The following is a 14841-nucleotide window of genomic DNA, read 5'->3' as shown; positions in this document are numbered from 1 at the left end:
GAAAGTAGGCCCACGGGGATGGTTTCCCATACACAGATTAATCCTAGTCCTGGATTAAACCGTACTTTCAATGGTGAATAACCATAGACCATGATTTCTATTCCAGGACTAAGCTTCGTCTTTGTCAGGAAGCCAGGCCATAGATTACTCTATTCTATGTGTGTAAACAACAGGGCTAGCCTAGCACAGCACATCTGGGCAGATGGCACCGTGTGTGACTTGTTCAATGCTTGTTTATGACTTATCGCCTCTGCGGCGAGAGGCACTCGATTAACGCTGATTGTCTCTTTTATTATCCCGGCAAAGGGGAAATAACCAGAGCAGCAATGGATTTCCCACACTGCTAAATGACTTGTAATGGGAAAGATGGAGGAGAGGAACGATGGCGGGATGGGGCTGCCAGGGTGAGGAAGGAGGAATGGGGTCAGGTTTGATACTCATCTCTAGGGGTGGACTAGCCTCGTGCTACCACACTGACCTTGTGAGCTTGCGTAAATAGTGAAACATATTTATGTAACCTCGCAAGACCAGTGTGCTAGGACGAGGCTAGGGTTGGACCACAGATAATACCTTTCCGCCTACATCTATTTGTTTAATCTTATTTTGTGCCTTTTCTTCATATTTTTACTTCCATGGCTCAGAATAAATCAAGTGTTGTCCTTGGTTACCCTTAAAAGTGTGAGCATGCTAATTGAACAGTTTGCTACTCTGCGGTGTATCATGATTTAATCAATCCAGGGATAGCATGTTGGAACAAACTGTTTGTGTTTATTTCCTGATTTCAAAAGATCCCACTCCCTGTCTGAAAGCATACAAGGAAATAGAACCCGCCACGTATGGAGTCGTCAAGCGTTGGGCCAGTAACCGAAGGCCGCAAGTTTGAATCCACGAGCCGGCAAGTTCCCCCGTTCTGCCCAGTTAAACCCCAACAACAACTGCTCTCCGGGTGCCGTGACGTGGATGATCGATTATGGCAGCCCCCCACACCTCTCTGATTCAGAGGGATTGGGTTAAATGCGGAAGACATACTTCGGTTGAATGCATTCAGTTGTGCAACTGACTAGGTATCCCCTTTTCCCTGTTCCACTGCAACACCTGGAATGCATCCCAAATAGTACCATGTTCCTATGAAGTGCATTACATTCGACCAGAGCCCCATGTGCCACGGTCAAAAGTAGTTCACTATGAAGGGAATAGGGACGTAAGACATTTGAGAAGCCAGCCTACTGTCATTGGAAGGCCCTGTCCACCTGACTGTACACGTCCACCGCAGTGTGACTTCAACATGGAGGAGACACGTACACGGCAACAGACAAATCTCTACTTTAGGTGGCACTGGTGGCATGGTTTGGCCTGGGGCCTGCTCTGTCAGAGGCTACATTGGTGCCTCCTGAAAGCTGGCGGAGAGATAGTGAGATGTGGAGGTGGAGAGGGAAAAAGAAAAACAGATGACATTTGGATGAGAGGAGAGAGAGAGAGAGGAGAGGATGGAGTCAGTGGCGGAGAAGTGAACAGGTGGCTTCCTGGTCTGCTGTTGCCTGTGTAAACTGCAGCCAGGACTCTGGGGTGTACTGTAGGACTGCCATCAAGTTAAGAGTTTTCGTTAGAGGCCTGCCCAAGTGTGTGTGTGCTTGTGTGTATTGGTGTTTACCTGTGTGCCTGTGCATCTCTGTGCGCTCGTGCAAGCCTATTAGTGTGTGCTCGCCACTCAACGCCAGATACTGTCACTCACCCCCCCTCCCCTCTCTTCCTCAACAACGAACCCAGTCTGATTTATAGTTTGGGGAAGTACATGCAGTCTGGCTGGGCAAACACACACTCCATTCCAGATAAAGTCTTAAGCCTAGGCTTAATCTTTGTCCAGGAAGCCAGGCCATAGGTTCCTCTGTTCTGTGTGTGTAAAACAACGGGCCTAGCCTAGCCTAGCACAGCCGGCCCCGGCGGCACTGTGTGTGACTTGTTTAATGCTTGTTTGTGACTTATTGCCTCCGGCGTCGAGAGGCACTCGAGTAACGCTGGTGGTCTCTTTCATTATCCCGGCAGAGGGTAAATAAACAGAGCAGCAATGGATTTCCCACCCTGCTAAATGACTTGTAATGAGAAAGACGGATGAGAGGAACGATGGCGGGATGGGACTGCCAGGGTGAGGAAGGAGGGTATGGGGTCAGGTTTGATACTCATCTCTAGGGGTGGACTAGCCCTGGACTACCACACGGATCACACTGATCGTATCTTACATAGATAGTGAAACCTATTTTATATAACCTTGCAAGACCAGTGTGCCAGGACAAGACTAAGAGGGGACCACAGGTAATACTTTCCGCCTCTATCCATTTGTTTACTCTTATGTTTAGCCTTTTCTTCTTCTTTTTACTTCCAAGGCTAAGAATAAATCAAGTTTCGTCCGTGGTTGACCCGGTATCCTTAAAAGTGCATAAGTGTGAAGCATGCTAATATGGACAGTTTGCTACCCCCGCGGTGTACCGTGATTTTAGGTCCTAGATTAAATCGGATCAAGCGTTAACCGACGATAGCCGACACCCGCATAGCTGATGTTTTGGCAGTGTCGGAGGTGTTACTGCGTTGGAGCTGTCAAATCGGTAAGCAGCTCTTGATCATTGTCAGGAAGCCCACACCCGTCCCAGTTCAGAACGAGAAAGCGTAGGCTACGAAATAATGGAGGTTTCTATCAGCCTCATCTATGTGTAGATTACATCTCGCAATTCTAGTGTTCAAACTTGTACACAAGGCTGCATTGGATTTCTTTTAGTGCGACTCCATGCAGCCAATGGCAATGTCCGCTTAAGGTATAATTCCGGGAGCCACTTTTGGATTTCCCAGCTCGAACGCAGTTCCACATCCGACACCGCTATGAGGATGCCGGTTAAAGCGAATCTGATTGAACTGAGCCCTTAATCAATCTGGGCGTAGCACGTTGGATCACACTATTTGTGTTTATTTCCTGATTTCGAAGGATCTCACTCCCTGTCTAAAAGCATACAAGGAAATAGAAGCCGCCACGTATGGAGTCGTCAAACCACTGACTGTTCCACTGCCACACCTGGAGTGTGTCCAGAATGGCATCCTATTCCTATATAGTACACTACTGTTAACCATGGGCCCTGGTGAGAAGTAGTAAACAAAAAGAAAATTGGGCACCATTTGTGACATAAGCTTGCTTTAATTGGAAGGCCCTGTCCACCTGACTGCACATGTCCACTGCAGTGTGACAGCGGAGCCCCCCCCACACACACACACACACACACACACACACACACATGCAAACACACAACAACAGACTAATCTCTACTTTAGGTGGCACAGTGGCATGGTTTGGCCTGGGGCCTGCTCTGTCAGAGGCTAAATTGGTGCCACCTGAAAGCTGGCGGAGAGACAGTGCGACGTGGAGGTGGAGAGGGGGAAATAAAAACGGATATAAAATGGATGAGAGGAGAGCGAGAGGAGAGGAGCCAGTGGAGGAGGACTGAACAGGTGGTGTCCTGGGCCGGTGTTGCACTTTGTGTAAACTAAAGCCAGGTGTGTGTGGTGTGTGTGTGTGTGTGTGTTTGTTGTAGGACCGCCAGCTAGTTAGAGTGTGTCCATCAGCTTCTGACCTGCCTGGCTGAGATCCTCCAGAGAAGCCAGCCCAAGTCTAGGTGTGTCTGCGTGCATGTGCGTATTCATGCTCGCCTGTGTGTCTCCGTGCGTACGTGTTTGCGTGAGCTTTTGTGCCTATGCATCTCTGCGCCCTATTAGCATGTCCTCGCCACTCGACGCTAGACGCTGTCACTCACCTCCCCTTTGACAGGCGTCAAATGGTCAAGCTATCCAACCCGCTCTGCTTATCACAAGTGTCTCACCTTTGACCCCTGTCACTTATTGGCCCAGTTAGATTTATAGTTTGGGATAGTACAGGCAGTCGGGCACACACACATGTGCCGCCACCGCGCGCAAACACACAACACACACACACACACACACACACACACACACACACACACACACACACACACACACACACAGGCAGACTGCACAACTCTATTAAGCTGGGCCATAGATTCCTGACAGACATTCTACTTCACACACACAGACCTGGGGATTGAGGCTTGTCCTTGAAGGAGGGGGTGTAAATCAATAGCCTCATAGGAAAGGGGTTATCTCTCTTTCTCCTCTCTCCTCTCTCTCTCTCTCTCCCCCTCTCTTCACCTGCATTTAAACTCATCTTCAGCCCCAGAATTATTTATTTTTTAACTTGATCATTAAGGTTTTTCCCAGACAAGGTAGATTAAAAAGCTGGTATATGGCCTAGTATTGGGCCAATAACCGAAAGGTCGCTGGTTCGAATCCCCGAGACAACGAGGTGAAAAGTCTGTCGATGTGCTCTTAACCAAGGCACTCAACCCTAATTTATCCTGTAATCGCTCTGGGTGAGAGCGTCTGCTAAATGACTCAAATGCAATAAATTCCCTGGTTTTCCAGAAATTTCCCTGCTGATTCTGGGAATCCTCCAACCTGGAAAACCAGGGAATTTATTGAAAGATCGCAACCCTAGTCATTACGCATGTCGCTGGAAATTGAATTTCTTCAAGGTTTGGTCATGCATGTCTACAATATGGGAGAGTAATTACACACGCACACACACACACACACACACACTAAAAGTCATGTCATATTGTATTGAATGGCAAATAGGCCTATGTCAGTTCTAGCACAGGTTACATTCTGTTTTCCAACCAAAAGCAACTGATGGAATGACATTACTGAGGAGAGGACTGGAGAGTGTGATAGCTAAGTGAAGAATCAACAAGCTCCAAAATGGCCACCAAGTTGCATCACCCTGCCCAGGTGTTTCTCCCACTACACAGACACAGTGTTTTGAAACGGAGTCCCTCTCTGTCTCTCTCAGTTGTTATGATGACGGGAACCGGGGGTTTCAGATAGAGGAGAGCAGAGGAAATAGAGGGAAAGCGAGGAGAGGAAAGAGGAGGGGGAGTTAGAAAGAGAGAGAGGAGGTGAGCTGCTCCTTCAGCAGCAGTGGGTGGGTGGTGTAGAATAAAAGCTGACTAGTGTATTGGAGTAGGAATCAGCGGTATAGGATGTACAGCGAGGTGAGACAGTTTAGCTGAGGTTGGGGCGAACTAGACCGCCCAGAGAGAGACTCGTAGGCAGAAGTCTCAGCAGCAGCTAAATCAAAAAGGTGTGTGTGTGTGCGCGTGTGCGCGTGTGTGTACTTGCATGTGTGCGTGTTTGTGATGGAGAGAGAGCGGTGGGTGGGGGCTGGAAATACTTCCGGTCAGACGTGGCAATGCACTCCCTCACTCCATTTCCTCCCTCTGTTCCCTCCCTCCCTTCCAAGAGGCGAAAACACAAATCCCAGTGACGGCTCCGGTTTGAAGGTTAACGGTACGCTCTGCGATTTACAGCCGTTTGGTTTGTTTGTGCGGAAGTGGGAAGTGTTTTTGTTTTCCTATGAGGAGTCTATCATGTCACAATGCGAGCGGAGCCGTCCCTGTGTGATCTTAGGCCTCGAGGATGTCTATGTTGGCTGCGTGGTGCCACAAAGCACTTTGCCGGATATTTAAGCATTCACTTCATTCATTGTACTTTCATGACTTCTCTCTTGATTTATAGTTGGGCTTAGGAAGGGGGAGAAAAATATATATATTCCAACGCGGTCACGTTTAATTCCCTTTATCATTTCTCAACCGGAATGAGTGAAATTGCTCCATTACCACCAGCAACATTCCTCATTAAGCGTCTCGGAGAACATTTATTTAAAAACCCTAGCCATGCACAAAATTCCCAATAGCCTATTTTACGCTTATCCAGTAAGTGGATTAAACTGAAATTAAAAAAATATATATATTTGAGAGAAGAAAAATTAAAACAGTTTTTGTAGCACCTTTTATGTTTGGTGTATAATAACCAGCCCCAGTGTTTTTAAATCATACGTTTATGTGTATTTTTTCTTATTTACCTTTCTGGCTTAAGCTTCTAATTGATTTGCGTCACTTCACGGTGAACAGAGAAGAGAGAGAGAGCTCTGAGGAGAATTCCAATAATATCACACAGACGTGTTTGTGGGGGGTTTCAGGGGCATATCCACAAGCACATTAAATCTTTGTTATTGTTGTCGTTTTTGTCCCTCCTCCGTTAATTGTTTTCACCCTCCCTTCCAGCATTCTCATTAGACGTGCTCTTCTCCTTCTTCTTCTTCTTCACCAGTGACCCGGAGCCCAAATTCAACCCCCTCTCCAAATCCATCCCTCTGATTGTATTTGTTTTATCATGCCTCTCTGAATATTTTATATGTATTTCAACAGCCGCTCAGAGAATATTAGGTCAGGTTTTTGGTATTTTCTTTATGCATCAGAAGGTTCTTTGCGAGTGCCTCTCGTCTTGTTGCACTGGCCCCCTTTTCTCCCCTGAAATGGGACGATGGCTCAGTGTAGACAGATAATGAGTACAAGCTGTAGACTGAGGCGCTTGCTGCTGAATCTGAAAATTGTGAAGGCGGCACGACATCTACACGGATTGGGTACTGCGTGTGTGTCTGCGTGCGTGTGATTGTGTGTGTGTGTGTGTGCTGTGTGTGTGTGTCCCTGGTGTCCACTTGACAGTGAAAAGGGAACAGGCCGGCTCTAGTCACGGCTCAATTCAATAACACAAGACTGGGTCAAACAAGGTCGTGTCAATCCACCTAAATATTGTTTTGTTCGCTCAGTTTTGTTCTCTCAGTCAGGTGGTATAACCGTAACACATTGATTTAGCTGTTACTGCTCAAGCAGAACCACAGCGTTAAAACAATTATTAAAGGCCGAGTGCGGTCGTAAACACGCTTTCCTATGAGGTTGGGAAAAATACTGTTGAGATTGTGAAAATTATGATAATGGTCTTTTAGTGTAGGAGCTGTTTGAAAAGCCTGTTTTGGTGCGATGGAGCTTTGGCCTGTCTGTTGACATCACCAAGTGGTAAATGAGTTAATAGACCAATAGGAAAGAGAGTTCCAAACCTTTATGCCAATAACAGCTAGTTTTCCATTTTCCCCTCCCCACTCAGACCACTTACAGACAGTCCTAGCAAAAGTATTGCTTTTTATTTTATTTTTGACCATTTTAATTCAAAACATCACAGTAAGGTACTGAATTCTTACCCAGAAAGTATTTGATATTGAGATCAAAATGGCTGCATTGGCCCTTTAAACATTGCCTGCATATCAGATCATCACGAGTCATCTGAAGATGATTATGTAGCTGTCCCATTCAACATGAATATATTCGGCACGATTGCCCTGGCGTTTATTCAAATTCAACACCCCTCCTGTGAACGCACAAAGAACATTCAGATGCTCCGTTGGCAACGCTTGCCAAACTAATATTCCCGCTAAATGCCAGTCATTGTTTTTGTCGGAGTTCGTAACTTTTTGTTTTGCAGCCTTTTGTTTTGGCAATGAATTTTCAGCCTGTTAACTTGAGTGGCTGTCAACCAGAGCTAGCGCCTTAGCATGCTAGCACTGACACACTAATAGGTAAATGGCTGCCAACCAAAGCTAGCACATTAGCAGCCTACCACTCACACAGTGATATTAATGCTATTTAATCTCTCCTCAGACTAATATTATTCTGTTTGTCCTGTGGGTACCTTTGACACTGTTACACCCCTTGTGTGTTGCGCCCTATCCCTGTGGTGCCAGATTTCTGGTGACATCTCATATTTTTTAGATTGACAGAGTCTGGGACCTCCGCTTCAGAAGATGTGTAAAACATTTCAAACATTTCTCTCTCTCTCTCTCTCACTCACTCACTCACTCACTCACTCACTCACTCACTCACTCACTCACTCACTCACTCACTCACTCACTCACTCACTCACTCACTCACTCACTCACTCACTCACTCACTCACTCACTCACTCACTGAGGAAAGGCACACGATGAAACATTCTAGTAGGACATGTTGCCTAAAATGTTCAAATAAATGAAGTGAGTGACCTGAGTCAAGTAAGTTCTGGTCACTATTCTCATTTTTCTTTCCCTCCCTCTCTCTCTCTCCATCCCTTTTTCCAGTCATGCCCCGTTTCGCTGAACAAGTGGAGGTGGCCATCGAGGCGCTGAGCACAAACCCCCCACAGCCCTTCGAGGAGAACGAGTTCATCGACGCGTCCCGCCTGGTCTACGACGGCGTGCGTGACATACGGAAAGCCGTTCTTATGATCAGGGTATGTCCACTTCCTCATTTACTCCTCTCACGCTTCTCAAAGCATGCTGGGAACAGACTCCGTACCAAATTATAGTGCACTACTTTTGACCAGGGCCCATAAAAAGTTGTGCACTATATAGGAACATGGGTGTCATCTGTGAGACACACTTATTCTCCCATTGACATCAATGCATGAGCAAGTGTACATTAGGATTCACCTTATTTTCTCATTTTCTTTCTCATTATTATCCAATTCCAAGAATGTGCCCTGCGTGAGGTCACGTGGAACGTTCATTTTCCCAAGATGAATCACAAACAATCTCCCTGATTTGATGTCAATGGATGAGAAATTAAATGACATGGAAATTAAATTACAAAGAACTTCACGCTTCACACGAAACCTTATGGTGCAGTGTAACATGACATAAGACTTTAGGGCTGGTAGGAATAGACCACCTCAGTGGCCTTGTGGTTACAGTATCCACCCTGAGATTGGAAGGTTAGGGGTTCGATCCCTGGTCGAGTCATACCAGACTCTAAAAATAGTACCCGATGCCTCTCTGGTTGCCACTCAGCATTAAGGAGATGGATTAGGGGAAAGTCCCTGAGATAGACTAGCTTCCTGTCCAGCGGGGTGCGAAAGAAAATGGAATTAGGCTGCTACCCTATGGGCTGTTCTGGCTCTGACAAGACTTGTTTACTTATAACATAATACTGTAAGGCTAGTTCCATAGACTGTGTTATTGGACTTTGTATTGATGTTACAACAAAGCCTATTACCTAGTCATTTTTATAGACTCAGCCACACCACACTGTATCCAGTATGGTAAGCCTACTAGATAGTGTTTGTCTAGCATTTTTTCTCTTCTCCTACCCCCCTTCTCCCAACACCACCGTGCAAATAAATGTATTCTACTTTGGACTGCTGGAATGTTTCGCAGTGCAGTGGCGAGAAAAATCTAATTACGGGGAAATAATTTGATGTTGGTAAATAATGTAAAACAGAGGCTTTGAACGGGCCGAGACCGACCCACCAGCCTCATAATCTATTTCCAGGTTCAATTACTCTTGGAGACTTGGAGGACGATCTATGATTTCCCGTCGTTGTGTAGCCTAACTTCCGTAATACAATGTGTAGCCTTTCATGTGAAACGTCTGAAGGATGTTTTTGTGGTGTGTGCTTTTTTGCTCCCATGTAAACTGGTATACATGGATTTCTTTAGAAAATTATTTCTTTAGAACCTGCTGGCAGGGCCTAGTTGTAGCCTACAACAGAAAGGGATTATGGGGGCAATTCTTCACGGTGTTAATTTCAGAAGTTGAGTATGGTCGGGTGTGTGTGTGTAGAGCGTTAATAAAATAGCATTCCACACACAAACACACACACACACACTCAAACACACACGTACACACGTCCGCAGACATCTGCTATATGTCCATTCCAGAAACTGGAACGTCCCACGCAATTCAACTAAAACAAGGCTTCAATGTTCACATTCATTTCCACACACAAAGGGAGCACATATCCATTCTTCTGGGAACAAAGGGGAAATGATTCAATTGCAGGAGGTGCAAGCAGTCAAACCTCATCCAGGGTGCGTCCCAAATGGCACCCTATTCCCTTTATAGTGCACTACTTTTGATCAGCGCTCATAGTGCTGTGGTCAAAAGGCGTGCACTATATAGGGAATAGGCTGCCATCAAATAAAATAAGATTGTATTCGTCACATGCTTTGTAAGCGACAGGTGTGGACTAACAGTGAAACGCATACTCATGGGCTCTTCCCGACAATGCAGAAGAAAAAAAGAATAGAGAAACAATAGAAAAGTAAGACATGTAGTAATGGAAGTAATAATAGACATACAATGAGTAGCGATCGGTCACTGGAAACGATTACGAAAACATGATGTAAAAAAAAAAAAAAAGTTCAGATCAGCGTATAAAAACACACAAAATAGCAGATTTTGTCAGGAGCTCAAAATTTGTCAGGAGCTCGTAAAACAATCGCTATACACTCCAGTGCCATCTCCCATTCATCTGGAACGCACACACATTACAATCTTCTCTTCGTCTTCCTCTATGTACCACACGAAGAATAGATGTGCGAGATATTGACATTTGTCGGATATAGCGTCTGTTATCCTTCCTGCCTTTGTATCGTGTAGACACGCATAACCGTAACGTCTTCATGTTCGTGTGGTGGGTTTGCGAGAGATCGGTTTGTCTTCGAGAGAAGCGTCTCCAAAGCTGTTTTCAATAGAAACCAGCTTTTTGGACTAATGGTGTCACGATCGTCAATGGGAGAGAGAGAGAGGACCAAGGCGCAGCGTGTGGAAAATACATCTTCTCTTTATTAGAAGAAGGACAACGAAACAAAACAACAAACAGACGAACGTGAAGCTATCAAAGACTAAGTGCAAACATGCAACATAGACACAGACAATTACCCACAAAACCCCAATGCCTATGACTGCCTTAAATATGGCTCTCAATCAGAGACAATGAACCACAGCTGCCTCTAATTGAGAACCAATCTAGGCAGCCATAGACATAACTAGATAACTACACTAGACACTACAAAAACACATACATTCCCCATGTCACACCCTGACCTAACTAAAAAACATAAAGAAAACAAAGAATACTAAGGCCAGGGCGTGACAGTACCCCCCCCCCAAAGGTGCGGACTCCGACTGCACAAACTGACATAGAAAGGGGAAGGTCCGGGGTGGGCCCCATCATGGCGGCGGCTCGGGTGCGGGACGTGGCCCCCACTCCACCATTGTCAATACCCGCTTTGGTAGCCTTCTCCAAATGGCCACCCTCCAAATTAACCCCACTGGATTAGGGGGCAGCACCGGACTGAGGGGCAACACCGGAATGAGGGGCAGCTCCGGAATGAGGGGCAGCTCCGGACTGAGGGACGGCAGCTCCGGACTGAGGGACGGCAGCTCCGGACTGAGGGACGGCAGCTCCGGACTGAGGGACGGCAGCTCCGGACTGAGGGACGGCAGCTCCGGACTGGCTGACGGCTCTGGCTGGTCATGGCTGGCTGACGGCTCTGGCTGGTCATGGCTGGCTGACGGCTCTGGCTGGTCATGGCTGGCTGACGGCTCTGGCTGGTCATGGCTGGCTGACGGCTCTGGTTGGTCATGGCTGGCTGACGGCTCTGGCTGGTCATGGCTGACGGACGGCTCTGGCTGATCCTGTCTGGCGGAAGGCTCAGGCTGATCCTGTCTGGCAGAAGGCTCGGGCTGATCCTGTCTGGCGGAAGGCTCTGGCTGCTCCTGTCTGGCGGAAGGCTTTGGCTGCTCCTGTCTGGCGGAAGGCTCTAGCGGCTCCTGTCTGGCGGAAGGCTCTAGCGGCTCCTGTCTGGCGGAAGGCTCTAGCGGCTCCTGTCTGGCGGACGGCTCTGAAGGCTCATGGCAGACGGGCGGCTTTGCAGGCTCATGGCAGACGGGCGGCTTTGAAGGCTCAGTCCAGACGGGCAGTTCATGCGGCGCTTGGCAGACGGACAGTTCAGACGGCGTTGGGCAGACGGGCAGTTCAGGCGCCGCTGGGCAGACGGGCAGTTCAGGCACCGCTGGGCAGACGGCAGACTCTAGCCGGCTGAGACGCACTATAGGCCTGGTGCGTGGTGCCGGAACTGGAGGTACCGGGCTAAGGACACGCACCTTCAGGCTAGTGCGGGGAGCAGCAACAGGGCACACTGGACTCTCAAGGCGTACTATAGGCCTGGTGCGTGGTACCGGCACTGGTGGTACCGGGCTGAGGGCACGCACATCAGGGCGAGTACGGGGAGAAGGAACAGTGCGTACAGGACTCTGGAGACACACAGGAGGCTTGATGCGTGGTGCCGGAACTGGAGGCACTGGTGTCCCCAGTGCCTCCAGTTCAGCCCGAGCCTTCCGCCAGACAGGATCAGCCCGAGCCTTCCGCCAGACAGGATCAGCCCGAGCCTTCCGCCAGACAGGATCAGCCAGAGCCGTCCGTCAGCCATGACCAGCCAGAGCCGTCCGTCAGCCATGACCAGCCAGAGCCGTCAGCCAGCCATGACCAGCCAGAGCCGTCAGCCAGCCATGACCAGCCAGAGCCGTCAGCCAGCCATGACCAGCCAGAGCCGTCAGCCAGCCATGACCAGCCAGAGCCGTCAGCCAGCCATGACCAGCCAGAGCCGTCAGCCAGTCCGGAGCTGCCGTCCCTCAGTCCGGAGCTGCCGTCCCTCAGTCCGGAGCTGCCGTCCCTCAGTCCGGAGCTGCCGTCCCTCAGTCCGGAGCTGCCGCCCCTCAGTCCGGAGCTGCCGCCCCTCAGTCCGGAGCTGCCCCTCAGTCCGGAGCTGCCCCTCATGTCTCCAGGCACCAGGCCTGGAGACACGCACCACAGGGAGAGTGCGTGGAGGAGGAACAGGGCTCTGGAGACGTACTGGAAGCCTGGTGCGTGGTGTAGGCACTGGTGGTACTGGACTGGGGCGGGAAGGTGGCACCGGATATACCGGACCGTGCAGGCGTACTGGCTCCCTTGAGCACTGAGCCTGCCCAACCTTACCTGGTTGTACGCTCCCCGTCGCCCTACCAGTGCGGGGAGGTGGAATAACCCGCACCGGGCTATGTAGGCGAACCGGGGACACCATGCGTAAGGCTGGTGCCATGTAAGCCGGCCCGAGGAGACGCACTGGTGGCCAGATGCGTTGGGCCGGCTTCATGACATCCGGCTCAACGCTCAATCTAGCCCGGCCGATACGTGGAGCTGGAATGTACCGAACCGGGCTATGCACGCGTACAGGAGACACCATGCGCTCTACTGCGTAACGCGGTGTCTGCCCGTACTCTCGCTCTCCACGGTAAGTACAGGGAGTATGCGCAGGTCTCCTACCTGACTTCGCCACACTCCCTTTTACCCCCCCCCCCAAGAAAATTTTGGGTTGTACTCGCGGGCTTCCAGCCTTGCTTCCGTGCTGCCTCCTCATATCGCCGCTTCTCTGCTTTCGCTGCCTCCAGCTCAGCTTTGGGGCGGCGATATTCTCCTGGTTGAGCCCAAGGTCCCTTACCATCCAATTCGTCCTCCCATGTCCAGAAATCCTGTGTAAGTGGGTCCTGTTGCCGCTTGACACGCCGCTTGGTCCGATTCTGGTGGGTAATTCTGTCACGATCGTCAATGGGAGAGAGAGAGGACCAAGGCGCAGCGTGTGGAAAATACATCTTCTCTTTATTAGAAGAAGGACAACGAAACAAAACAACAAACAGACGAACGTGAAGCTATCAAAGACTAAGTGCAAACATGCAACATAGACACAGACAATTACCCACAAAACCCCAATGCCTATGACTGCCTTAAATATGGCTCTCAATCAGAGACAATGAACCACAGCTGCCTCTAATTGAGAACCAATCTAGGCAGCCATAGACATAACTAGATAACTACACTAGACACTACAAAAACACATACATTCCCCATGTCACACCCTGACCTAACTAAAAAACATAAAGAAAACAAAGAATACTAAGGCCAGGGCGTGACAAGTGGCTTCTTCAGCTTGTAGAGGAGGTTGTTATGTCTGGAGATGAGGACGGTATAGACGATGTTTACAGTGTTGTGATGATAGACACATTGTTGACAAACAGACAGATGGGCGACTGAGCCACTCATCCCACTCTTCACTTCAGCTAACTTCCTCCCGATTGGCCCGGAAGCCGCCCCCAGATCCCTGCTCTTAATTGGTTTCGAACACATGAACTGATTCGTCCCCGAGTCCTGCCAGTCTAGAACGTCTGTCACGTCCCCACCCCGTCTCGTTGTGAGATAGCAGTTAGACACAAGTTGAAGATTGACGAAGAAAAAAGAAAATCACGGAATCTCTCGAGGCCATTTATACCCTCCCCGCCCTTTTCCCTTTGTGCCGTTTGATCCCACTATTTCAGCGAGCTATATAGTGCTCTTATGGTGCGTGGTGTAAACCACCGCCAAGACTTCTTAAAAACAATGATGCAAGGGACTTGAAATCAGAGCAAGCGTATAAGAAAGGCTGAATAGTTCAACACAAGGAGATCTGACTTGCTGTCCCGCCAGCCGCCCCTCACGTGACAAGGAAGGCCTATCTGCACTCAGACTCTGACTAAAAACAGACTCAACCCGGGACGCAGAAGGAGTGTGCAAGTGAGACGTACAGTAGAGGGAGTGTGGAGATAGAGATGTGTCTGATGTATTAAATGATGTATTAAATGTCTGTGTCGTGTGACACTGCAGCTGTTGATCTAATAGCCATCATGTTTTATATCTCTCTCTCTCTCTCTTTATATCTCCTCTTTCTCTCTCTCGCCTACATCTACTATTCTTTCCTTTCTCTTCTCATCTCCCACACACACCTTTCCCTTCTCTCCCTAATACTTTCTCCTTCTTAATCTCTTCTCCCAACCTTTGTCTCCCCCTCTCTATCCCCCTCTCTCTCTGTATTTTCCCTCTACACCCCCCCCCCCCCCCCCCATTCTCTGTAGACACCTGAGGAGCTGGAGGATGACTCAGACTTTGAGCAGGAGGACTACGACGCCCGCAGCAGGACCAGCGTCCAGACAGAGGATGACCAGCTCATCGCCGGACAGAGCGCCAGGGTGAGTGGAACCAGCTAGAACCAGCTCTCAAACCCCA

General features: G+C 48.9%; 1 protein-coding gene across 2 annotated transcripts in view; it reads left to right on the top strand.

Annotated features, from left to right (window-relative positions):
• LOC139566646 (catenin alpha-2) overlaps positions 1 to 14841 on the top strand; it is a 756349-nt gene that overhangs the window by 683941 nt on the left and 57567 nt on the right. For both annotated transcript variants that reach the window (XM_071387896.1, XM_071387897.1), the window contains exons 13-14: positions 8066 to 8217; positions 14691 to 14804. In XM_071387896.1, the coding sequence (XP_071243997.1) occupies positions 8066 to 8217; positions 14691 to 14804 (266 nt within the window). The remainder of the gene's footprint in view (positions 1 to 8065; positions 8218 to 14690; positions 14805 to 14841) is intronic.

This window comes from Salvelinus alpinus, chromosome 39, assembly GCF_045679555.1.
Source record: "Salvelinus alpinus chromosome 39, SLU_Salpinus.1, whole genome shotgun sequence".
NCBI classification, from domain to species: Eukaryota; Metazoa; Chordata; class Actinopteri; order Salmoniformes; family Salmonidae; genus Salvelinus; species Salvelinus alpinus.
Note: the sequence above shows the minus strand (reverse complement) of the source record. Positions and strands in the feature narration are given on the sequence as shown.